At 41.4% G+C, this 23,880-nt stretch overlaps 1 protein-coding gene across 2 annotated transcripts in view; it reads right to left on the reverse strand.

Moving 5' to 3' along the window:
- Nucleotides 1-1,915: 1,915 nt before the first annotated feature.
- The window catches only part of Kpna6 (karyopherin subunit alpha 6), a 60,296-nt gene continuing 38,331 nt past the window's right edge, over nt 1,916-23,880 (reverse strand). For both annotated transcript variants that reach the window (XM_076860845.2, XM_076860846.2), the window contains exons 2-14: nt 21,640-21,773; nt 19,718-19,810; nt 18,819-18,918; nt 17,115-17,209; nt 16,293-16,424; nt 14,759-14,847; nt 13,821-13,920; nt 13,371-13,534; nt 13,114-13,192; nt 9,367-9,492; nt 8,802-8,929; nt 8,011-8,189; nt 1,916-7,086 (exon numbers count right to left, since the gene is read on the reverse strand). In XM_076860845.2, the coding sequence (XP_076716960.1) occupies nt 6,899-7,086; nt 8,011-8,189; nt 8,802-8,929; nt 9,367-9,492; nt 13,114-13,192; nt 13,371-13,534; nt 13,821-13,920; nt 14,759-14,847; nt 16,293-16,424; nt 17,115-17,209; nt 18,819-18,918; nt 19,718-19,810; nt 21,640-21,773 (1,607 nt within the window). In that variant the 3' untranslated portion in view covers nt 1,916-6,898. The remainder of the gene's footprint in view (nt 7,087-8,010; nt 8,190-8,801; nt 8,930-9,366; nt 9,493-13,113; nt 13,193-13,370; nt 13,535-13,820; nt 13,921-14,758; nt 14,848-16,292; nt 16,425-17,114; nt 17,210-18,818; nt 18,919-19,717; nt 19,811-21,639; nt 21,774-23,880) is intronic.

Genomic DNA, 23,880 nt, shown 5'->3' on the forward strand with positions numbered 1-23,880 from the left:
CTGAAGGGGAAACATATAAATCAGGCCCTGATGGGTTTCCATAGGAAGTAGGTGTTACAGACCAGATAATATAGTAAAAGCTGAGTGTGGTGGTACAGGCCTGTAATCCCAGCTCCTTGGGAGGCTGAGGCAGGAGGATCCAAGTTTGAGGCCAGCCACAGTAACTTTCAGACCCTGTCTCAAAATGAAAGATCAAAGGCTGGGTGGGGTGGGGCAGTCCTGAAATCCCAGCAGCTCCACAGGCTGAGACAGGAGGATGGTGAGTTCAAAGCCAGCTTCATCACTGGGGGCTGGGGTTGTGGCTCAGAGGTAGAGTGCTTGCCTAGCATGCATGAGGCACTGGGTTTGATACCCAGCTACCACATAAAAATAAAGATATTGTGTCCACCTATAATTAAAAATTTAAAACAAACAAACAAAAAAAAAAGCAAGGTGCTAAGCAACTTAATGAAACCCTGTTTCTAAATAAAATACAAAATAGGGCTGGGTAGTGGCTCAGTGGTTAAGTGCCCTTGAGTTCAATCTGCCCTTACCGCCCCTCCCCCTAAACAAAAGAAAAATCAAGACAGCTGGGGATGCATTTCAGTGGCATCCCCCTCCCAAACAAAAGTCACTTTCTCCTATTAAGCAATATATATGCACAATGTTAGCACCTGCTAGACTTAGGGAACCAGTTGGCAGTGGACTTGATTATAGTAAAACAAAACAGCTCTTGCAGGTTTTGCTGAGCAGGAACTCAGGCCAATACTGCCAGGTAGTACTTTTCCAAGACTTATTTGGGCATGGTGTAGATTATTGGTGGGAGCACTTGCCTAGCATGAAGAGTCCCTGGGTTCAATCTCCAGCGCAGAAAACAAAGAAATGTTGGCAACTAATTACTTTATCTGCCATTCAGAATCTTCCTTGTGAGTTCAATTTTCTGGTTGCTTGACTGTAATCTCTGCTTTAGGAATTGATCTAAACCAAAGGGAGGAATTTGTGAATTTTTCAGTCTTAAAAGAAGTGTAGAGTGGTGCTGAATTTGGAGTGGTCAGAATACTTTAGGTTGCATTTTCTGGGATTTCTTTAAACTACAGGACAGAACACAGATCAGTGATTGCTTGGGGTGGTGTAAGAAGCAGAAATTCCCAAGGGGCATGCTTTAGTCAGCTTTTTTGTTGCTGTGACTAAATGACCTGACCAGCACAACGGTAGTGGAAGAAAAGTTTACTTGAGGGCTCAGAGTTTCAGAGGTCTTAGTCCATGGAAGGCCAGCCTCTATTCCTGGGGCTTGAGGTGAGACAGAACATCATGGTGGAAGAACGTGGCAGAGGGAAGCAGCTCACATCACCATGAAGCAAGAGAGCGAACTCCACTCTCCAGGTACAAAATATATGCCCCCAGAGCCACCCCCCGAAGCCCACCTCCTTCAACCACAACCTACCAGCCTTCAGCAATCAGTTAATACCTCATGGGATTGGGTTAAGGCTCTCACAACCCAATCATTTCTCTTCTGAAACTTCTTGCCTTGTCTTACACGTGAGCCTTTGGAGGATGCCACATCTAAACTGGGCACGTAAAAACTTTTAGAAATGATGGATATGGGGGGAGGTCACGGAGGTGTTTATCTTGATTGTACTGATGGTTTCATGAGCACAAGTATCTCTTGTCAAATCACACACTTTAAATGTACAATTTATGAGTTCATTAAATTTCAATAAGGCCAATTAAATATAGTTGGAGCAGGTTGGTGTCTTTTTTGAGCTATATCTCCTAAGCTCAAGCTTTTCTCCTGTCTGAGCCTCTGAGGAGATTCACCTATACATGCATTCCATTTCACCCAAGTTGGTATAATTCTTATCTTCACTGCTGAGTTACAAATGAGAACGTATTCTCCTTGTTCACTTCTAGGATCACTCCAAACCAAAGAAGACGATTTAGAACTTTGCAACAGGTTTTTATTTTTGCTTTATATCTATTACAGTGTTTGTTTGAAACCTAAAGAAATACATTTTCTCTTCAAATTTGGATGTGTATATAAATATCATTTGTCTGGGCTCAGCACACTCAAATGCCATGGTTTCTTGGCCTATGTCTGCTCTGAAATCATGAAGCTTTTTCTGTCTACCCAGGGGCCCTGAGAATGTGGAAAATGGCCAGAGTTTACAGTTCTTAGAAAAATAAAAGCAAATGAGTTTTTTGGAAAGAAAAACAGGAGGATTTGATTCACCTTCTTAGGGTCCTTAGCTAGAAACCCAAGCTGTACCTTAGGGGTTATCTTTTTGTTGGGTGGCTGAGACCTCATGTCTCCTTCCCTTGTTTTGTAAGGCAGTTCCCACAAAAGCAGGCTAAAAAAGCCAATACCCAAAACTTGGGCCTGAGGGTTTACGTAGTGTGGGCTCTTTAAGGACATACTGAGTCAGAGATTCCCACAGTCTCAGGATCTGAGCTCCGACTTCTTTCACAGACCCCTGAGCAGGGCTTCCAGGTTTCTCAAAACCAGCGCCGAAAAGTGAATCTACACAAACAGGCAGGGCTAGTGTGTAGCAGAAGGATTCTGGTATGTGCTAATGTGGGCATCAGAAGTCATGCTGGCCCCAAAGTAGGCAGTAGGCCTAAGTCCCTGCAGAGAAACCACACAAACCTTTCTCCCAGGGTGTTTCTGGGCCCTCAAATTTAATTCTGCTGTTTTTTTCAGTGCCAGCTTTGGTCCTGCATGTAGTTCAGACCTGAAGCAAAATTCCCTCTCAGAGGAAAATGAGTTTTACTTCACAGATTTGGTTGTTCTTGACATCAAATTCTTCTGTTGTCTTGGTATTGGTGTTTTACTGGGGTCAGAACTCAGGAGTTCATACCATCAGCCCTTTTTTGGTCTTTGAGACAGGGTCCCTTTAAGTTGCCCAGGCTAGACTCAAATTTAAGATCCTCCTGCTTCAGCCTCCACTGCACCCAGCTCTTGCTATGGTCTTATTCAGGGGTGGGGCTAGAGAATAGATAATAGGATGACTGCATCATTTACAAAGGTGTTGGCCACAGAACAGCTAATGCACACCCATTCACAGATCCATTCATACAGTGCCCAAATCTCAGCTTGTTTAACAAAACAATCAATCCAAAAGGTAAAATACTGGACAAGGTTGGACTAGAATGTGCAATCTTAAATGGCCTTGAGAAATCAACAGTCTTAGCCTTACCCTCAATACCAAGGTGTTACTACCTGGAAGAATCTGCTGGTGGTTATGAGCATTTCCTTTGGTTCAGGGCACTAAACCTTGCACCCTTCTCCAGCCTTCCAGGGAACCCTCAGCTAGCCCGTCCTTCCTCTTGAATCTCTGGAGTGCCTAGAGCAACTTGGAGAAACTGGCTCCCTGCCTTCAACAGAAAATCTAGAATCTGGACTCATAAAATCAATCTACTGAGGGATTCCAAGACAATGGATACAAAGTTGAGTGAGCCTACGGGAAAAGAGATGAGGCCTGAACAAAAGAGCTGGGGCCTTCAAAGAGGGGCACATGGGGTGATTTCCATGGGTAGTTTCCTGCTTTCCAGGCAGGTAGACATGAGAAAATGAAAATACAGTACAGTCTGCTGAACAGTTTTCATTTTGAACTGGTTTGGCTTGAGAGAAACCAAAGAGTTCTGTGCCTAAAAGTCCTTTTCCTCTCCCTTAACTAAGAACAATAGCAGCTATAATCTGTGCAGTTTAGCTTTCTGGGACATGGCTTCCAGGGCAAAGAGGGTTGAAGCAGTAGATCTCTGCAAGATCCAGGTAAGGGGAAACCCCAATGGTCTCTGAAAGCTGAAGTTACCTACTCCTTGGAAGGTTCATTTATGCCAGAGACCCAAGTAACTAGGCTGGCAAGCTGAGGATGGTACCCATATGGTTCTGTCAGAAAGCTGCAGCCATTATGACAGGGATGGCTGGCAACTGAAGACAGACTTCTAAGACCATACACCCTATACCAGAAAAGATTTGGGGATGGGATGCCTAGAGGGGGTGGCAATAAAGAATAGCTGGCATTATTCAAAATAGTATCTAATACATGGACTAATATCTTAAAATGGATATATGAACCACGTGCCAACATACAAGGATTCCAAAAACATGCCTTGGCTTTTCTAGCTTCTACAGTGGTCTGGGAAGCCCCTTCATCCTGGTAATAACATTCAGAAATTTGAAAGAAAGTTTTGCCCTCACTTAGGTCAAGTTTTGCCCTCACTTAGTCCAGATGGGGGTTGTCCACAAAGAGTGGCTCTCTAAAGATGACCAAAGGAGAGGAGGAGATACAAAAGATAATGTAACTGCTTCTGTGGACAGAAAGGAAGACTAAGGAGAAAACATGGTTCAGGGAAGACACAAGGCGCTTAGAGTTCACTTTTCTCTGAAATCTGTCCTCGAGTTGTGCCCCCAATACAATTCAGCCTTTGAAGTCTTTGGAGAAAACTGGTTTTAAGCAGGAGACAGATGACCAACAAAGTCTTCATCTGGTACAGAAGAATCCAGATCTGAAGCTAAAATAATTTTGAAGGAACAGCTGGGAAAGCAGGACATTTATGTCTCACAATAAGACTGTAGCTTCGACATCAAGGACTTAACCGTTGAGAGGTACAAAGTAGATCCTACTAAAATTGCTCTGCCCTTTGGACAAAGCCAATGGTGGTGGTAGGCTTTTCTTTCTTTTTTTTCTTTTGTGGTGCTGGGGATTGAACCCAGGGCCTTGTGCATGTAAGGCAAGTACTCTACAACTGGTAGGCTTTTCTGTTAACTATAGAACAGTTTTGTAATGGAGGCAGCAGGGTAAATGGAAAAGGTCCTGCCTTTTGCCTTCCTAGGAGATTGGGGGTTGGCAGCAATTTTTGCTAAGCTGATGAGTGATATCTGCCTCAAAGCAGTATAACATTGGTATAATTTTTTCCGTATCAACTACCAATCCTAAACCACCTTTCTCTAGAGTGAGACCTCAAAGATAGAAGCCAAGGACAAATTCAACACCAATGGTTGACAATAAGAATCTGAACTTTAGATCTATAAGCAGAGGGGTATAGTGTTTTACCTGAGCCAAAAGGGGATAAGAAGTGCAGTGCCGGGCAGGACATTTCTCACCACAGTGAGGATGCAGGGGCAGGGCAGATTGTACCATCAGCACCATAGCTGGTCTACACTAAGTTGACAACTTCCTACACCCCCAACCTCAACAGCCAGGGAATACTATCATGTATAACCCATTCAGAGGCACAGGAAAGTCACTGAGGCACTGCACTAGCTTTACTCTGAGAGAAAGAAAAGGCATGTGTACTAAAATTGTCACAAAGAAGGGCAAACTCAAACCAGATACAAGGATCCCAAACAGGGAAGGTTACAACAGATCTCACACACACACAAAAAAAATAAGGCTGCTAAGTTTCTATGATAATAGGAGAGGCAGCCATGTGTGGACAACAGCCTTTATTGATTTTGAAAAGGTAAGATTACTTTCTGGATTTCCTGATGGTAGACTTCACCAGCCTTGAGGCTGTCTTTGCTCTCTTTAGGTACTGGGACAATTCAAACCATACTGACCTGCTTTATAAAGGTTCTAGAGCTGAGGGCTGGTCCCAGCTGGTGGCCCAGACTATAACCAGAGAGGAAAAGGACCAAGTTCAGACCTTCTACGTGGGAGAGCCTCCACATTTCTTTTTTTGGTCTTTCTTACAGTATATTCCTACTCACAGAAGTTACAGACAGTTCCTCCAAGGACCAATTAAGATTGACCTACCTAATTATATAGAATATAAAAAAATACAGAACATTTTAACATTCTCTCCTTTGGAAGTAAAATATACATGATCCAACTATGGAAGAGGAAGAAGAAAGGCTAAGGGCAGGGATCCCTGACTATCCCAATACATGACACTCTCACTCCAATCTCCTCTGCAACTTATGGGTCACCAGATCAAGGTCTTTCTCCTCAGGAGAAAGGAAGGACCACAGCCCCCTGTCTTGGGCTTAGAAGAAAATACAGTCACCTCAGAGGTTCACTCAACTCTGAGGGGAATTTTCAAGTAAACAAATGAAGTTGGGTTGCACCATTCAGAAGGTGGGTAGGAAACATGGGGGTCAGTAGCTACACAGGAGAAGCCCTGCTGAAGGCATGTGCTCCTTCCCTCTACTCCCACTGTGTACTTGCCCCAGGGGAGTGAGGGGGTCTCCCAAATTAAAGAAGTCTGGGCAAATATTCAGAGGAGAGAGGGGCCTATATCTCATGATAGCCTCCCCAATCAGCCTCTAGTCCCAGACAATGCTGGCAGCTGGGATTCCTAAAATCAGGAACTCATGGTCTTAGGAAGAGCAACCTTAATACAAGAAAAATGTGCAAAAGAAAAACAAATTAAATAACTCAATCCAAGCATATAAGATTAATATTCTGTCAGAGCAAGAACACTTTGTTTTGGATTTCTCCCTTCCCCTCCCACCTCCCACCTCTGGAATATTCCATCTGCTCAAGTACCCAAGATAAGAATTACACAGATAAGGGCAGAGGACTGGGAAAGATGAAGGAAGATAAAAGGAAGGAAGTCACCACTAAGATTAAAAAAAAAAAAAAAAAAAAAAAGGTGCAAAATGATTACCTCAGTCCTCCTTTGTCTACCCCTGGGCTCATGGGTTAAAGACATGTGTGCAGCCAAAATATAGTGTAAGGAAGAAAAACCCAACACGTCCCCTTCTTGTCACAAAACCCAAATGTGAGCCTCAGATGGTTCTGTCAGTCCAGAGGGTGCTCCCTCCAGGGAAGGGGGCGGAGCAGGTCAAGAGCACAGTCTCCAGGGCAGCAGGTATGTGGTGGCTGATGGTGGGGGGGCTGTTTTCCCGCCCACCAGAGGGCTGCTCCTCTGCTGGTTGGTGGTGCTTCCCATTCCCTCCCCTCCCCGGAGGCAGACATTATAGCTGGAAGCCCTCCATGGGGGCCTCAGGCTGCTGGAAGATGAACTGCTGTTGCGTTTCATCCACTTGGGGAGCCAGGCTGCTATCATCATCTTCTACACCAAAGTAGTGCTCAATAAGATCAAAGGCCTTCTGGTAGATCTCCTGGTTCTCATGGCTCTGGAGAAATTCAATTTTATCCAAGCCTATGGTGGCACGAAGGAAGAAGGGAGAGGGAAGTGTAAGTACTTTTCTTTGGGTCTATGAACATTTGTGAACTTTTCCTTCATGAGGCATTTAATGTTAACAAACACAAAAAGATATGATTGCTCTTTAACCTAAAAGAGTCAAGCTCTCTTGCCCAAACTACAGAATCCCATAGGAATGAGACCAAAATATCACTTAAAAACCAGATATTCTAGTCCTGATTCTGCTTTAAACTAGATTGGGCAAATCATTGTTTGCTTCTCTTATCATGGATGCATGATGAGTCAATCCAGCACTCTTATGGGAATATACTAGAAATTCTGCTGGAAACACATACCTTCTAGTTCCTGTAATATTAGCAGTTTTGGATCTTTATCTTCCCATCTGTACCACACCTACTTATCAGGTGGAGTCAATAAGAAAAAGAAATTATCTACTGCTCCTCAGAGGGAGAAGGGACTGGTGGGATAAAACCCTGGATTTGATGGGGCTGTAGCTGTGGCTCAGTGGCAGAGCACTTGCCTAGCACATGTGAGGCACTGGGTTTGATCCTTAGAAACAAATATAAATAAAGGTATTTTGTCCACCTGCAACTAAAAAAATATTAAAAAAAAAAGCCAACAACAATTAAATGAAACTCTGGATTTGAAACATGATACAGATCTTAGCTCTATCCCGTTACTTTGTACATGCCTGCTTCTTTGGGAATATCTGAAACCCTGTGGATGGCAGAACTTGGCTAGCATAGGAGTTCTTCACTGGTTTTGGAGACAGACAAGGCTCACGTAAGCTATGGATGCTTGCTAACCCCTCTCCCCCTCAACATACATATTTGTCTTTGGCTTTGGAGGCCTACAGTCCCAGGTTCTAACTTAGAATCTTTCCACTTAAGGGAGAGGTGATGTCAGGAAAAGGGAACATACCATAGGCTTCTTCAATGAGGCCACAGTAGGGATTGACCCCTGAGCCACTGCGCTTGCCCTCTTGCTCTCCAAGCCGAAGAATGTTCTCTAGTCCATTGAGGGCCACTTGCACAATCTTTGAATCCATCACAGTTAGCAAGTCACACAGCGGTTTGATACAGCCCAGTGACACCAGGTACCTAGGGGCCAGAGATGAGGCAAGTTTAAAATTAGGGCAGAGCAAGTGAAATGCTGGGCAGGTGCTTGTCTTGTGGGTTTCTGTCATACATGTCAACATTCTCAGCAATCTACACCCCGCCCCCTTTTTTCTGGATAGCATGTTTTTGTTTATTTTTATGTGGTGCTAAGGATTGAACCCAGTGCTTCACATGGGCTAGGCAAGCACTCTTCCACTAAGCTACAGCCCCAGTGCCCAGCAATCCACACTTACTGAGTTACCCATCCCTTCTCTGAGTCATTCATCTCTCTACCCTGCCAGTTATTGGTCTAGTTCATTTTGACTAGTTCATTTAGGTGTATGAATAATGGAAACTACACTGATTTCAGATAGGGGAGGGATGGTTGTGTCTCTGCCAAAGGTTTCTATTCTCGGAGGGAAAAGAGGCACTATAAGTCATGGTCTATAGGAATCTATTCCAAATTCCATTATCACTGTAGCAGCTTACCATTTAAAACTTATTGCAGCTGCACCCAGGGGCAAAACTATCCTAGTAAAAGCAGTTTATAGGATATTTGTAAACTATAAGCAAAGAAGGAGAAAACACATACCATTCAAGAGAGGAATATAATACCTGATCTGCTCAGGGGTTCCTCCTGATGTGGCATTGGTGATGGCCCAGGCTGCTTCTTTCCTTGTACGAAATTCTGCTTTCTGAAGGATTTCAATCAACACAGGGAAGATGTTTGCATCTATGACAGCCTTGAAAGAGAATTGAGGAAAGGGGCATGGAGGGAGATAGTTAGCTCAAGGAGAGAAAGCAAATCCAGCTAAAAAATGAGTTAAGAATTAGGTATCATCCTCTGCCTAGGAGATCTTTGTTTTTCCTACATATGAGATAACCTAGCTTCCACTACATGGGATCTTTGACCAATAGCACACTGACTACAATTTCTGGGTTTACTTCTTCTTCTTCTTCTTCTTCTTCTTATTATTATTATTATTTTTGCAGGGGAAGGTTGCTGGGATCTAATACAAGATTTTGTGCATGCTAGGCATGAGGACCACTGCTGAGCTCCACTCCTAGGACCTTGAACCCAATTTCTAAAGGAAAAAACATTCTTTTTCTGGAAGTAAAAAACCCAGTCTTCCATATCTTGATGCATCCCCAGATCCCTCAATTTCTCTGTTTGTTCTACCTGTATTTGAGCCCTGTTGCCAGCAGTGATATTTGAAATGGTCCAGCAAGCTTCCTTCCGGATTGACTCCTTGGAGCTGCTCAGCAAATGGAGGAGGCAAGGGAGGGCTGAACAGTTAAGAATGACCTAGAACACCGTAAGAATAGAAAATGGAACAAAAATCAGGTAAATAAAAATTAAAAGGTTGTGTACTGAGACTTATAAACAAGACAGGCACAGTGGTGCATACCTGTAATCCCGGCTACTTGGGAAGCTGGGTCAGGAGGATTTGCAAATTCAAGGCCAGTTTGGGCAACTTAGGCAATTTTTGCCTCAAAATAAAAAATAAAAAGGGCTGGGAATGTAGCACACAGTGATTGAGTGAGTGTCCCTGGGTTTAATCCCCAGTACCAAACAATCACAGAGCGAAAATACTTACCTGATAATTAATATCCAGTACAAAAAGAACTTACAACTAAATAACAAAATAACCTCCTAAATAACCAAATAAAAAATAAAAGTGGGGCTGGGATTGTAGCTCAGTGGTAGAGTACTTGCCTAGCATGTGTGAGACCCTGGGTTTGATCCCCAGCAGTATATAAAACTAAATAAACAAAATAAAGGTATTGTATCCATCTACAACTAAAAATATGAAAAAGAAATAAAAATGAAAGTGGTGGTGTATGCTTCCAATCCCAGTAACTTGGGAGGCTGAGGTAAGACTGCTAGTTTGAGGCCAACCTCAGCACATTTAGTGAGAACCTCAGCAACTTAGCAAAAACCTGTCTCAAAATAAAAAATAAAAAGGACTAAGGATATAGATCAGTGGTAAAGCACCCTTAGGGTCAACCCCCAAGTACCTTCCCAAAACAACAACAAAAAAGGCAAAGGAGGGCTGGGGTTGTGGCTCAGCAGTAGAGCACTCGCCTATCAAGTGCGAGGCCTTTGGTTTGATCCTCAGCACCACATAAAAATAAATAAATAAAATAAAGATTATATTGTGTTCAACTTAAAAAAAAAAAAGGCAAAGGACTTGAATAGACTTCTCTCCAAGAAAGATATTTAGATGGTCAAATAAGCACACAAAAAGATGCTCAACATCACTAATTAGGGATATGCAAATCTAGCCACAATGAGATATCACTTTATACCCATTAGGATAGTTGTTATAAAAACAACAAAAAACCCCAGAAATAACAAGTGTTGGAAGGATGTAGAGAACCTGGTACACACTGGAATCTGGAATACAAAATGATGTAGCAGCTAAAAAAGCAATATGATGGTTCCTCAAAAAAATTAAACATAGATGGGTGTAGTGCTCCATGCTTATAATCCTAGCTATTCAGGAGGCTGAAGCAGCAGGATCAAGGCCAAATTGGGCATTTAGTGAGACTATGTTTCAAAAAATTAAAAGGACAGGAATGTAATACAGAGAGAGTACTCCTGGGCACAATCCCTAGCACTGCAAAACAAACAAACAAACAATAAATATGAAACAGAAAACCATCCAATAATTCACTGGTGGGTGTATACCCACAGAAGCAAAAACATGAACCTAAACAAATATTTGTACAATAATAATGTTCGTAACAGCATTATTCATAGAAGCTTCAAGGTAGAAACAACCCAAATGTCCACAGACAATGGATTTGAAAATGTGGTATATACATATAATGGAATATTATTTCACCTTACAAAGGAAATTGACACATGGTACATGAATGAACCCGGAAGGAGTAACTTATTATGCTAAGTGAAATAATCCAAACAAAATAAATTCCATTTATATGAGGTAGTTACAGAAGTCAAAGTCACACAGACAGTAGAATGGTGGTTACTAGAGTACAGACGATGGAACAATGGGGAGTTATTGTGTAATGGGTATAGAGTTTCAGTCTGAGATAATGAAAAGTTCTATAGATGGATGGTAGTGATGACTGAATAACAATGTGACTATATTTAATGTCACTGAACTATATACTTGGAAATGGCTAAAATGATAAATTTTGTTATATTTTAATGTTTGAGTACAGCATGCAAATACATGGATGCACATACCCACATCTCACACACATACACAAAATGATTTAGAAAATGAGGGTATGACTTGAATCTAATGTATGAAATATGATATGTCAAGAGCTTTGTAATGTTTTGAACAAGCAATAAAAATAAATAAATAAATAAGTAAAATAAAATAAAATAAAATGAGGGTATGGGTGTTGAGTGAGAGATTTCTTACTTATAAAATCAAAAAGGTCTGGAGATGTGGATCTGGGTTCAATCCCCAGTACCATTAAAAAAAAAAAAAAAGGAATCCCACAAAATTATGCCAACTATAAGAATACCCATATATCTTTTTTTTTTTTTTTTTGATGACGAAGTACCAGGGATTGAACTTGGGCACTCAATCACTGACCCACATCCCCAGCCCTATTTTGTATCTTATTTAGAGACAGGGTCTCACTGAGTTGCTTAGTGCCTCACCATTGCTAAAGCTGGCTTTGAACTTGCGATTCTCCTCTCTCAGCCTTTGGAGCCTCTGTGGAATACCTATACCTCTAGCCAGGGGAAACTGGCTACTGTGTCCTCACTGGAGAGGTTATTTATTTATTTATTTGTTTGTTTGTTTGTTTGTTTGTTTGTTTATTTAGGCATTGGGGATTAAACACAGAGGCACCACTGAGCTACATTCCCAATTCTTTATTTACTGAGACAGATTCTCACTAAATTGCTTAAGTCAGGGGCTGGGTTTACAGCTCAGTGGCAGAGCACTTACCTCACACATGTGAGGTACTGGGTTCGATTCTCAGCACCACATAAAAATAAACAAAATAAAGAAATTGTGTCCATCTATAATTAAAAAAAAATTTTTTTAAAAATCACTTAAGGCAAAGTTGCTGAGGCAGCCCTCAAATTTATGATTCTCCTGTTTCAGCCTCCAGAGTCTCTGGGATTATAGGCATGTACCATCATGACCATCTAGAGGTTATTTTTTTTGAAACGAGATCTCACTATGTTGCCCAGGGTAGTCCCAAACTCAGGCTTGGGTTGAGGATGTAGCCCAATTTGAATACTTGCCTATATGGCAAGGCCCTGGATTCAATCCCCAGTACCAGAAAAACAACAACAAAACAAAATTAAAGAAAGAATACTGTAATGATGTCAAACTCCTGGGCTGAAGCAATTCTCCTGTCCCAGCTTCTACTGTCAGTGGGATTACACCCACACCTGGCTTGGAGGTGCTTATATTAACATGAGGTAATGTCAATGGGTTCCTAAAGGTCTAGGATAGAGGGGTATAGGTTTCCATATCTCAAAAGGATCACAGCTCAGACTTAATGACTTTATAATATCCCACTCAGTGCAGTTATTGTATTTTGTTTTCTTTCACAAGAACTAATTGGATGATGATGATGATGATCAGATTCTGATTTGTAGAAGAAATGAAGAAACCAATCAACTATGATCATATAGTGCTGGGAAAGCTGGAATTGTTTTACTCAAGACTATGCTTTCTCTGCTATGCCATGCCACCTTCCATCAGGCAGGAAAGTTCTCCACAATGCTCTCCCATAGCTGGCCTGAATTGACTGAGGATGTAGTTCAGTGGTAGAGTACCTGTCCAGCACATAAGAGACCCTAGATTCAATCCCTAGGATCACCAAAAAACAAACAAACAAACAAACAAACAAAAAACCCCAAAACAAAAAAACCAAAATATTATAATTAGTTTTAGTTAGGATACTAGACATTCCTTTTCCTTACCTGGGTCTGGATGTCATCCCCAGTGACAATGTTACCCACAGCTCTCAGGGCAGGAGAAGCCACTTTGTTATCGTTGTGCCTACAGAGGAGAAGATCTGATCAGTGGAGAGCCAGCATACCATATTCAGCACTGCTGACCACCAGGGCTGGCAACAGCCTCATGCCTCCACACCTGAGCAGGACAACAAACTGCTAGCTGCAGCTCTTTGGCATGAGCTTGGAGAACCTTTGGGAACCTTTACCCTGAAACCACTCACATCAAAAGCTCTACCAATCTCCGGCAGACTCCAGAGTCTATGACTGCTTGGATCTTCTCATTGGGGCCATCAGACAGGTAAGAGAGAGCCCAGCAAGCATCTGCCAGTAAGTCTGAGTCACTGCTGAAGAGTAGGCGAGATAGTACAGGCAAACAAGGAGAGACCTGTTGGAAGCAGAGTGAGAAGGACTCACACGGGGACAGGGTTACATCAGCTCTATTACTAACACTAACATTGCTAACCCCTGCCCCAAGAAGTAATTCTAGATCCGGGGGAATCTATTATTAAACCTCAGGCCTACTTTTTACTTTTACCATCTAGGCATGCAAGATCACCTACTTTACTAACAACTGACTCCTGAGATTTGAGACTCAAAGGGAAACCTAAAGACGTTAAAAACTCCACATGATGAATCAACTATCCTCAGGGACTGAGAAGCAGCTCTCTCACCTTTGCGAACTCTGGGGGTGGATTCTTCCCTCGGCAGAGATTTGACAGGGCCCAGACTGCATTCCGTGTCATTGTCAGTCGTGTGGACTTGGTGAGGAGTCTGAAGGAAAGAGCAAAGCCAGATCCTAAGCACTGATGCCCTGGCATAGATGCTCAAACCTCAGAGGAAGGGGGAAAATCCAATCAGACCCTAAGACTCTAGCAGCCACTTTCTCATAGAACTAAACTAATAGAGTGATTTGGCTGGCTTCTGCAGAGGACCAGCTGTAGCTAGTTAACACCACAGATAACAGTGACCAAACAGAGGACAGACTTTAAATAAGCCTAAAAGATTTTAAGTAGGACTCATTGTGCCCCTAAGTCTGTGCACAATTCCTGTACAAAGAGTAGGAGGGTATTAGGCAGTAATGGAATGATTTCCTATCACTTTCCATTCTCAAGAAAGTGACACTGGTAGTCTATGAGCAAGAGAAGTTCATTCATATCTTTTGGTTTAGATGTAGCTTACTCTAATATGGGGTGGAGAAGGGAATGAGAGAGGGGCCTAGATGACTTTTCATGGGGCCTTTGATCTATGATTTACAACAAAATTGTCCAATGTATCTATGAATAATCCTACAGCAAATCAATACATTTTAGAGAAGGTTGGATTTCTTTTCTCCTTGGTTCAATAAAGCAGATATGACAAACATAAGGTTCTGTAGAATTATGAGGTTAAGGAACATGGCATTCCTTAACACAGACCAGGGGCAAAAGTTTCTTAGTCTCAAAATACATCTTTTATGTAAAGTAAAAGATAAAATTTTTGAGGATCGGAATGCACTTCTAAGGTTTTTGTATTTATCTGTTATCTTTAGAGATCAAGTAAATTGTCCCCAAATGACCTGGCACAAGGCCATCTATAGATGCCCCAGGTGCAAATAATTTTAATTACTCACGTTAACAAAGGATTAAGGATGGAACAGTTCAAGACGTAATCTCGGCAAATGGAACTATCTCCAGCTATGTTTCCTAGAGCCCAGACTGCCTGAAAAGGGGATAATAAAACTGTCATCAACAGAGCCTGGTACCTTCTCTAATAACCTTGCATTCAGTCCTGCAGAATACCCAGTAGGCTGAGAACAATGTCAATCAAGGCCTGAGACATACTACACAAGCTCAGGAAACCTCCCTGTGAAAGTCCTTATTGAGCACATGTTCTACAAGGAATTTTCCCTTAGGAAGTCATAGTTCAGTAGAGGAAGACAGTACTGCTGTCTCCAGAGAAACCAAATCCAGAACCCACCATCCTGACACCCCAGGAAAATAAGTGACCAGAAAGTTGCATTCTAATAGCCATCCTGGAAGCCAATTCTATACATAGCAATGGAGGAAAGATCCCATTAACTACTCTTCCGTTTCCATTCAACTAGCAAAAATTCAGTGGAGGAAATGGAAGTTCTTTTTATTTTTGATACTAGAGATTGAAGCCAGTGGTGCTTAACTACTGAGCCACATTTCCAGCCCATTTTATTTTGGGATGGTCTCACTAAACTGCTTAGAGCCTTGCTAAATTGCTGAGGCTGGTTTTGAATTTGTGATCCTCTGGCCTCAGCCTCCTAAATCGCTGGGATTACAGGCTTGAGCCACTATGCTCAGCCTGGAAGTCCTACCTATATCTCCATAATCTGTGAGTACTGAATCACTGTTGTGTCTCTTCCAACATTACTTCTGACACAAAATATATGGAATTCTTCCCACACTAACAATTATCTGACACTATGTGTCCAATAATTTAATTCTGACACTAACTCTTGAAGTTAGCAAATGCCACAGGTCAGTTCCAGAAGACCCCCCGCCCCTTCAGATACCAGTCACAAGCCCTAGGGACCACCTGTACTTCTGACTGATCAACTATAAAACTGGGGATTCCTACATTTCTTTCTTAGATTTGATAATTAACTGGAATGACACAGAGAATTCAAGAAAACATCACATTTACCCAGTTTATTATAAAAGATAAGGCTCAGGAACAGCCAAATGGAAGACATGCATGGGGAAAGGTATGGAGTAGGAGAGAATGGAGATGCAAAGCCTCCGTGCCCTCTGACACTTTTCTCGCACATGGATGTGCTTGCCAACCCAGGAAGTTCCATTGTTCAAGAGTTCTTATAATCCCATCTCCAGACTCCTTCATACCACTTCCTGGGGATATGTGTGGGAGGTGGGGCTGAGTTCCCACCCTTTAATCCTACATTTCGTCTTTCTGGTGACCAAAATCATCTGAAGGCTACCAAGAGGTTCCCCTCTAAGTCACTCATCGCATATATTCAGGTGTGTTCCAAAGGAGTTCTATAAGCAACAAAAGATGCTTGTCACTCAGAAAATTCCCACCAATTTAAGAGCACTATACCAAGAACTGGGACAAACATACACACACACACTTTTTATATTATTGATGCCATTAAGAATTTAACCAAATGTGAGCATTACCTGTTCCTGTACATCCTCAAAGTCTGAGTTAAGCAGCTCTATAAAAATGGGAACAGCCCCTGCTTCAATGACAATTTTGGTCTGCTGAGAGGTTCCAGAGGCAATGTTTGTTAGAGCCCAGGCAGCTTCAAACTGAAAGTGAGATTAAGCCATGATTGAGAGGTCTGAGCAATCATGCCTACCAGTTGGTTCAAAACACTAAGCCTCTTGCCCGTAAGTGAAAACAAAACCAAACACAAGTCTCTCCCCTCCCCACTTTAAATTGGGGGAAGAGCACTGATATGATACTGACACATGGTAAAGATGGAACTGGGCTTAAATGGGCTTTATTTAATCCTGCACCACCATACCACCATGGGTCCCTTTGAAGTACATATATACTGGGAAATGCTTAAATCTAGCTAATGTTACCTCACATTAGCTAAGTTTAAGAGAATTTTTTTTTTCCTACTAGGGTTCAGACCCAGGATCTCATGCATGCTAATTAAGTATTCTATCATGAGTATGTCTCCAGCCCTTTTTATTTTTTATTTTGAGACAGGGTCTTGCTAAGTTCCCAGGCAGGCCTAAAACTTGATCCTCTTGTCTCAACCACCCAAACAGCTGGGATTACAAGCGTGTACCACAATGCCTGGCACATTGAGATTGTTTAAGAGATTTTGGCTCTCTTCTTTGAAGCCAAGACCTCTGAGGAAAACTGACAATTCCCTTAAATGTTTCTTCATATTACTATTGTCTATTTCCTGAGAGATGCAGAAACATCTCACTGTAATTTCTTGGATGAAGGGCTTTCATCTGGTCATGCATTCCCCTAGGGTTTACCTGTAATGTACAATTCTCATTCCTCTTCAGAAACTCTACAAACCGATCAACTACTCCTGGAGTGTTGATAACTTCATCTATTGGTGGACTAGGCTCTGGAAGAGTTAAGAGGGGGAAAGATGAAAAGTAAGGAGAGGCTTTGGCTAATCCGTTTACTGGGGTGAATTCACAATCTTTCTTAGATATTTCTGACCACCCTTACAAACATTCCCAAATACTCTTTTGGTAAGATTGTTTTAAAAATACCTTCTCATTTCTGAACTGCATAATATAGGTGTCATGCTGAAGTATAAAATCATTCCTAATTTAGATATGCTTACTTTGATCTACTGAATGAATGTAAGTGCAAAATGATAAGGGAAAGAGGAAAGTCCAAAGGATGAGCACATTTCCCTTCTAAGACCAGTAGTCTTTTCTTGGGAGGAATGCTTAATATACTGGAGTAAGAAGTATTTTTCCTATCATACATCATATATATACATACTATTATTAGTTTTTTTTCCTTTGGTACTGGGGCAGGCTGCCCCCCCTTTTTTGTGGGGGTGGGGGTAATGAAGATTATAGGCATGCACCACTGTGTGCCCAGCTCACACAACCAATATTTTTTAAAATATTTTTTTTAGATGTTGATGGACCTTTATTTTATTCATTTATTTATATGCAGTGCTAAGAATCGAACCCAGTGCCTCACACATGGTAGGCAAGCGCTCTACCACAGAGTCACAATCCCAGCTCACACAACTAGTTCTTTTAGAGCAACTATGTGCCATGCAGTTCTATACTAGTGAACAAAACCCAAAGTCTCTACCTTCTCAGAACTTACATCCTAGTGGGGAAGAGAGTTTCTCTTATTAGAAGAAGTATATTTGGGCTGGGATTGTGGCTCAGCAGTAGAGGGCTTGCCTAGCACATGCGGGACCCTGGGTTCGATCCTTAGCACCACCACATAAATATATATAAATAAAGGTATTGTGTCCAACAAAAATTAAAAAATAAATATTAAAAAAAGGAAGTATATTTACCCTCTGCATCTGTATATCCAACCAAATGTCTGTAAAAAATATTTGCAAACCCTGGGATACAGTTCAGTGGTAGAGTGCCATGAATTTGATTCCCAGTACCAAAAGGGAAAAAAAGAAAAAAAAAAAAACTATATAGACTTTTCTCTGTTTGTCATTATTTCCTAGATAATGTAACAATTATTTACATAGCATTTACACTGTATTAGATATTTAATAATCTGGGGATGAGCCTAGAATATACCAGAGGATAGGTATAGGTCAATACTATGCTATTTTATGTAAGAAATCCCAATTGCCTGTAGAGATTGGGGGGGGGGGGGAGAAGGACATAAGTAAGGAGATTAAAAGCTGCTGAGTGTAGGGGATAGCTTGACATTTTTAGATAGAAGTAAATGGTGAAATAAAAAGGTAGGTAGGGGGCTGGGGTTGTAGCTCAGTGGTACAGCGTTTGCCTTGAAAGCATGAGGCCCTGGGTTTGATCCTCAGCAGCACATAAAATAAACATGAAGATATTATGTCCACCTATAATTAAAAAAATAAATATTGAAAAATAAAAAAAAGAGAGAGATGCCAAAGCCAGAAGGGTTAGAGCAGAATAATTAAGAGGCAGAACAGTTGATACTAGTGAAAGGAAAGAAGCTAAATCATATAGGGTTTCTTCAAAAATGACTAGACTTTATACCTTTGGACAGCAGTTTCCGGAATTTCTGTGTGGTTGCTAATTGCAAGTCAGAATCATCAGAAAAGAGCATCTCCACCATCTCTCTTGTGATCACACTCTCCTAGAATATAAAACAAGTTTAGGACTTTGCAAACCAACACCAGAACCAAATGTGAACACAGATGTAAACACACTTTTTTTTTTCTTTTGGTACTAGGAATTGAACTCAGGGGCACTTGACCACTGAGCCACATACCCAGTCCTATTTTGTATTTTATTTGCCTCCTGTCTCAGCCTCCCGAGCCGTTGGGATTATAGGCATATACTACCACACCCGGCTGTGAGCACACACTCTTGCTTGGCATCCTTCTTTATAAAATTTTAGGGTAAGAGGATGGCATAGTAGCTTAGGAGAAAGCGTTCGTTTAACCCATGGCTGCTTCAAGTTGGAACATTTAGAAGTGATTCCTAATCTCTGAGGCAAAAAATGTCTTCTCTTGTTTCCTCAGGTGTTTCTATCAGAGATAAATGCTTTTTGACTCTTTAAACTGACCAGGTGGAGCATGCCTGTAACCCCAGTGACTTGGGAGGCTGAGACAGGAGGATTGTGAATTCAAAGCCAGCCTCAGCAAAAAGCGAGGCGCTAAGCAACTCAGTGAGACCCTGTCTCTAAATAAAATACAAAATAGGGCCAGGGATGTGGTTCAATGGTCAAGTACCCCTGAGTTCAATCCCCAGTACCAAAAAAAAAAAAAAAAAAAAAAAAAAACAAACCAAACCCTGACCATCTATAAAATGGCCCATGGAAGAAAGAGCTTAGCATTATTGGCAAAGCTACTAAATGACATGAACCATCCAATTTCTATTCTGTAGAAGCAAATATGTCCCTGGTCTGCATCAGGCACATACAAGGGCCTTACCCCAGTTGTAGAGCTCACATAGGAGTCCATGAGGAGACTATCAAACATGGCGGCTTCTTCATTAATCAGCTCCACATTTCTTCGTTTAAAAAGCTAAAAGTAAAGTGAAGAAAAATGGTAAGACTACTCATTGAAACAAACCAAATCAAAACACCAATAATCCAATGTTAAATTATGGCATAACTGACAAGCAAATGGTAAAGTAACTGAGAAAAGGATGCCAAGCTTTAAATACTGACATGGAATAATACCACAAAAAGCTTTATTCTTTCTTTTATTTAAACCATTATTTTATTTATTTATTCTGATGTGGTGCTGACGATTGAACCCAGGATCTCACATGTGCTAGGTGTGCACTCTACCGCCAAGCCACAACCTCAGTCCTATATATAGCTTTATTTTTATGTTACATCAATAGAATTGTTCACTTTTCAAAAAAAATTTTTTTTACTGCCTGGCCTGGTGGCAGACACATATCATTTCAGTGGCGCAGGAAGCTAAGGCAGGAGGATCTCGAGTTCAAAGCCAGCCTCAGCAACTTAGCAAGGCCCTAAGCAACTCAGAGACACCTTGTCTCTAAATAAAATATAAAAAAGGGTGGGGATGGGGCTTAGTCAGTGGCTAGCACCCCTGGGTTCAATTCCTGGCAATAAAAAAAAAAAAAAAAAAGTTGGTTCTGGGTATTGAACCTGAGACATTATTAACCATTGAATCATATCCCTAGATCTTTTCAAATTTTTATTTTGAAATAGGTTCTCACTAAATTGCTGAGGCTGACTTTGAACTTGTGATCCTCCTGCCTCAGGCTTCTGGGCTGCTAGGATTACAGGCATGTGCCACCACACCTGGCTAATTGTTCACATTTTTTCTTTTTTAAGTTGTAGTTGGACACAATACCTTTATTTTTAAATTTATTTTTATGTAGTCCTGAGGATTGAACCCAGCGCCTTGCACTGTGTTAGGTGAGAGCTCTGCTGCTGAGCCACAACCCCAACCAGTTTACATTTTTATAAGCAAACAGAACAAAACAAAAAACAAATAACACTATTTCTTTGCCTTTTATATAAAAGATGATAGGTATAAAAGGTTTTGAAGGTGCTGGGTCTGGTGATGCTTGCTTGTAATCCCAGCAACTCAGGAAGCTAAAGCAGAGAGATTGCCAAGTTTGAAGAGAGCCTCAGCGACTTAGTAGGACCAACTCTGTCTAGAAACAATAAAAATAAATAAAAGAACAAAAAGTGCTAGGGATATAGCTCAATGGTAGAGTGCCCCTGGTTTCAATTCCCAATATTGGAGGTGAGGGGACAAAGGGCTTTGAATGAAAGGAATAACAGTATAGCAAGAAGGTGGGCAAAAGCAGGTTAGATAACTAAATCTAGATCTAAGCAAGGCACCAATGTGGCAGTGGTAAGGTAAAGCAATAGTATAGTCTCAGTCTGAGGGACACTTAAAAAGAATAAACTCAAGTAGAAGACAGCCCAGAATGGCTGATAAGCCTCTTAAAGGACGAGTCTGGGAGCTGGGCCTTCAAGGACACTGACCCTACACTGACAGCAGTGTGACAAAGACAAGGGGCACATGGAGGTATAACTTGAAGGCTAAAAGACACAAATTAGGGATTGGTTCTCCCTTTCTTAAAGCTGCTTCACAAAAGCAGACTGGAAGGTGGATACTGTTTTGCACACCTGTCATCCAACTGACTGAATGCTGAGGAAGAGAACCACAAGTTTAAGCAACTAACTTAGTGACATGTCTTAAAAAAAAAAAAAAAAGAAAGAAATTAAAAGGGCTAGGAATGACTGGCCCACTAAGTGGCTAAGCTAAACATTCCTAAAGGAAAGTTGAGTGTCAAGGTAAAGGCTAACCATAGCGATTAAACCGTTTCCCTAATAAAATGTTTGAGAATATTCTGGTTAACCCACTTGCTGCTCCCGCTTCTGCTTCCGGAGCTGAATGCCCTCTTCCTCTCTTCTTCGCCTCATTTCCTCGGGGTTCAAGGCATTGTTCTTATAGCTCTTCATTCGATAATTGTCTTTTCCTGGGCTCGCCATGGTCTCTAGAAGGGAAAATACACACACAGTGTCAAAGACTCTCAAGTAGACAGCATTTCTTTTTCACTGTGCTCTTGTTCCTAACCATGCTCTATCCTCCCCTATTCCAGTAGGACAAATGCTTCTCAGGGAGGCCCAATAATCCAATAACTGTACCTAAAATCTCCTGTGCCATGCCTACAAACATGGCAGGTGAACACATACTCAACAGTCTCCTTTAATCATAATAAGCTTGTTACATAGGTGGTATCACAGCAATTGGTATACATAGAGTAGTTAAAAAGGTATGGGCCCAGGGACCAGACTGTCTGGGTTCAAATCCTGGTTCTTCAACTTGTTAGTCGAGCAACCTGAACAAATTCCTTTAATCTTTTTCCTTCAGGATCTTCTTTTTTTTTGGTGCCAGGGAATCAAACCCAGGGCCTTGTGCAGACAAGGCAAGCACTCTACCAACTGAGCTCTATCCCCAGCCCAGGATCTTCTCTTTAAAACAGGGTCACAGCTGGGTACAGTGGTACACAGCTGAAATCCCAGCAGCTTAGGAGGCTGAGGCAGAAAGATACCAAGTTTGAAGCCAGCCTCAACAACTTAGTGAGGCCTTAAGCAACTCAGTGAGACCCCGTCTCAAAATAAGAAATAAAAAGAGATGTGGATGTGATTCAGTTGGTTAAGTGTCATTGGGTTCAATCCCTAGTATTAACAAACAAACAAAAAACAGAATCATGATCGTTCCTATTTTACTGAGTTATTACAGGCTGAGTACTCCTTACCCTAAATACTTAAGATCAAAAGTACTTGGGATTTCAAATTTTCAATGCTCAACCTGTATAAGGATTAAATAGTTCAATGCATGTGAAATGGGCTGGGGATATTGCTCAGTGGTAGCTCTTGCCTAGCATGTACAAGGCCCATGGTTCAATCCCTGGCACTGAAAAAAAAAAAAAAAAAAAAAAACAAGTTTGACTGTGAGTACTTCTCAGAACAATGCCAGGGCAAATGATCACAAGTTATGATCAAGCCACTCCACAAAAAAGAAAAGAGCCATTCAGATATTACCAAGCAAAATAATACAATACCTATCTGCAAACCTATCACCCAATCTAAGAACATTATCAATATGCTTAAAATTAGTCGTCCTGGGCTCTTCCCCTATTCTAGAATCCCTCATCTCCAACAACAACAACACCCTGTTATCATGAATTTTTATCATTTTTACTTTTGTCTTTGCTATTAATCACACATATATATGTCCCTAAACAATCTGTTTTGTCTTCTGAAAGTGATTTCACCCCCATTTTCTGGGTTTCTAAGATTCACTCATGTTTCTGCATGTAGCTATATTTCATTATTTTTTTCCTATTATTTCACAGTTTAACTATATCACACTTTATCTATTTTTCTGTGGGTCTTTTCCCTCTAGCTCTTTCCTGTTACAAATCTATGGGGAATGCTGGGCGCAGTGGCACATGCCTGTAATCCCAGTGGCTTGAGAGACTGAGACAGGAGAATCGCAAGTTCAAAGCCAACCTCTGCAATTGCAAGGCACTAAGGAACTCAGTGAGACCCCGTCTCTAAATAAAATACAAAATACGACTGGGGATGTGGCTCAGTGGTTGAGTACCCCTGAGTTCAATCCCCAGTACCAAAACAACAACAACAAAAAAACAACAACAACAACAACAAAAAAAAAAAACCCCACAAATCTATGGGGAAGCTACTGAGGAATCGGTGATAGATACATTTTCTGAAATTCTAAATTTTGGGGGTAAGGGCAGTACTGAAGATTGAATTCAGTGTCATTCTACCACTGAGCTACCTACATCCCCTGCCCTTTTTATTTTTTTTAGACAGGGTGTCACAAAATTGCTGAGGCCAGGGCTCGGGATATAGCTAAGTTGATAGAGTGCCTGCCTCTCATGCACAAGGCCTTGGGTTCAATCCCCAGAACCCCCACCCCCCACACACACACTGATCTTCCTGAGTTGCTGGATTAATTATAGGCGTGCACTACCACACCCACACACCCGGCTGAAATTCTGCTTAAAAGCTAAAATTGGATTATTGGCAAATACTGACTCATTTTATGAAAATCCCTAATATCCAAGCCCGAAT

The sequence above is a fragment of the Callospermophilus lateralis genome, chromosome 7 (genome assembly GCF_048772815.1).
Source record: "Callospermophilus lateralis isolate mCalLat2 chromosome 7, mCalLat2.hap1, whole genome shotgun sequence".
In the NCBI taxonomy this organism is placed as follows: Eukaryota; Metazoa; Chordata; class Mammalia; order Rodentia; family Sciuridae; genus Callospermophilus; species Callospermophilus lateralis.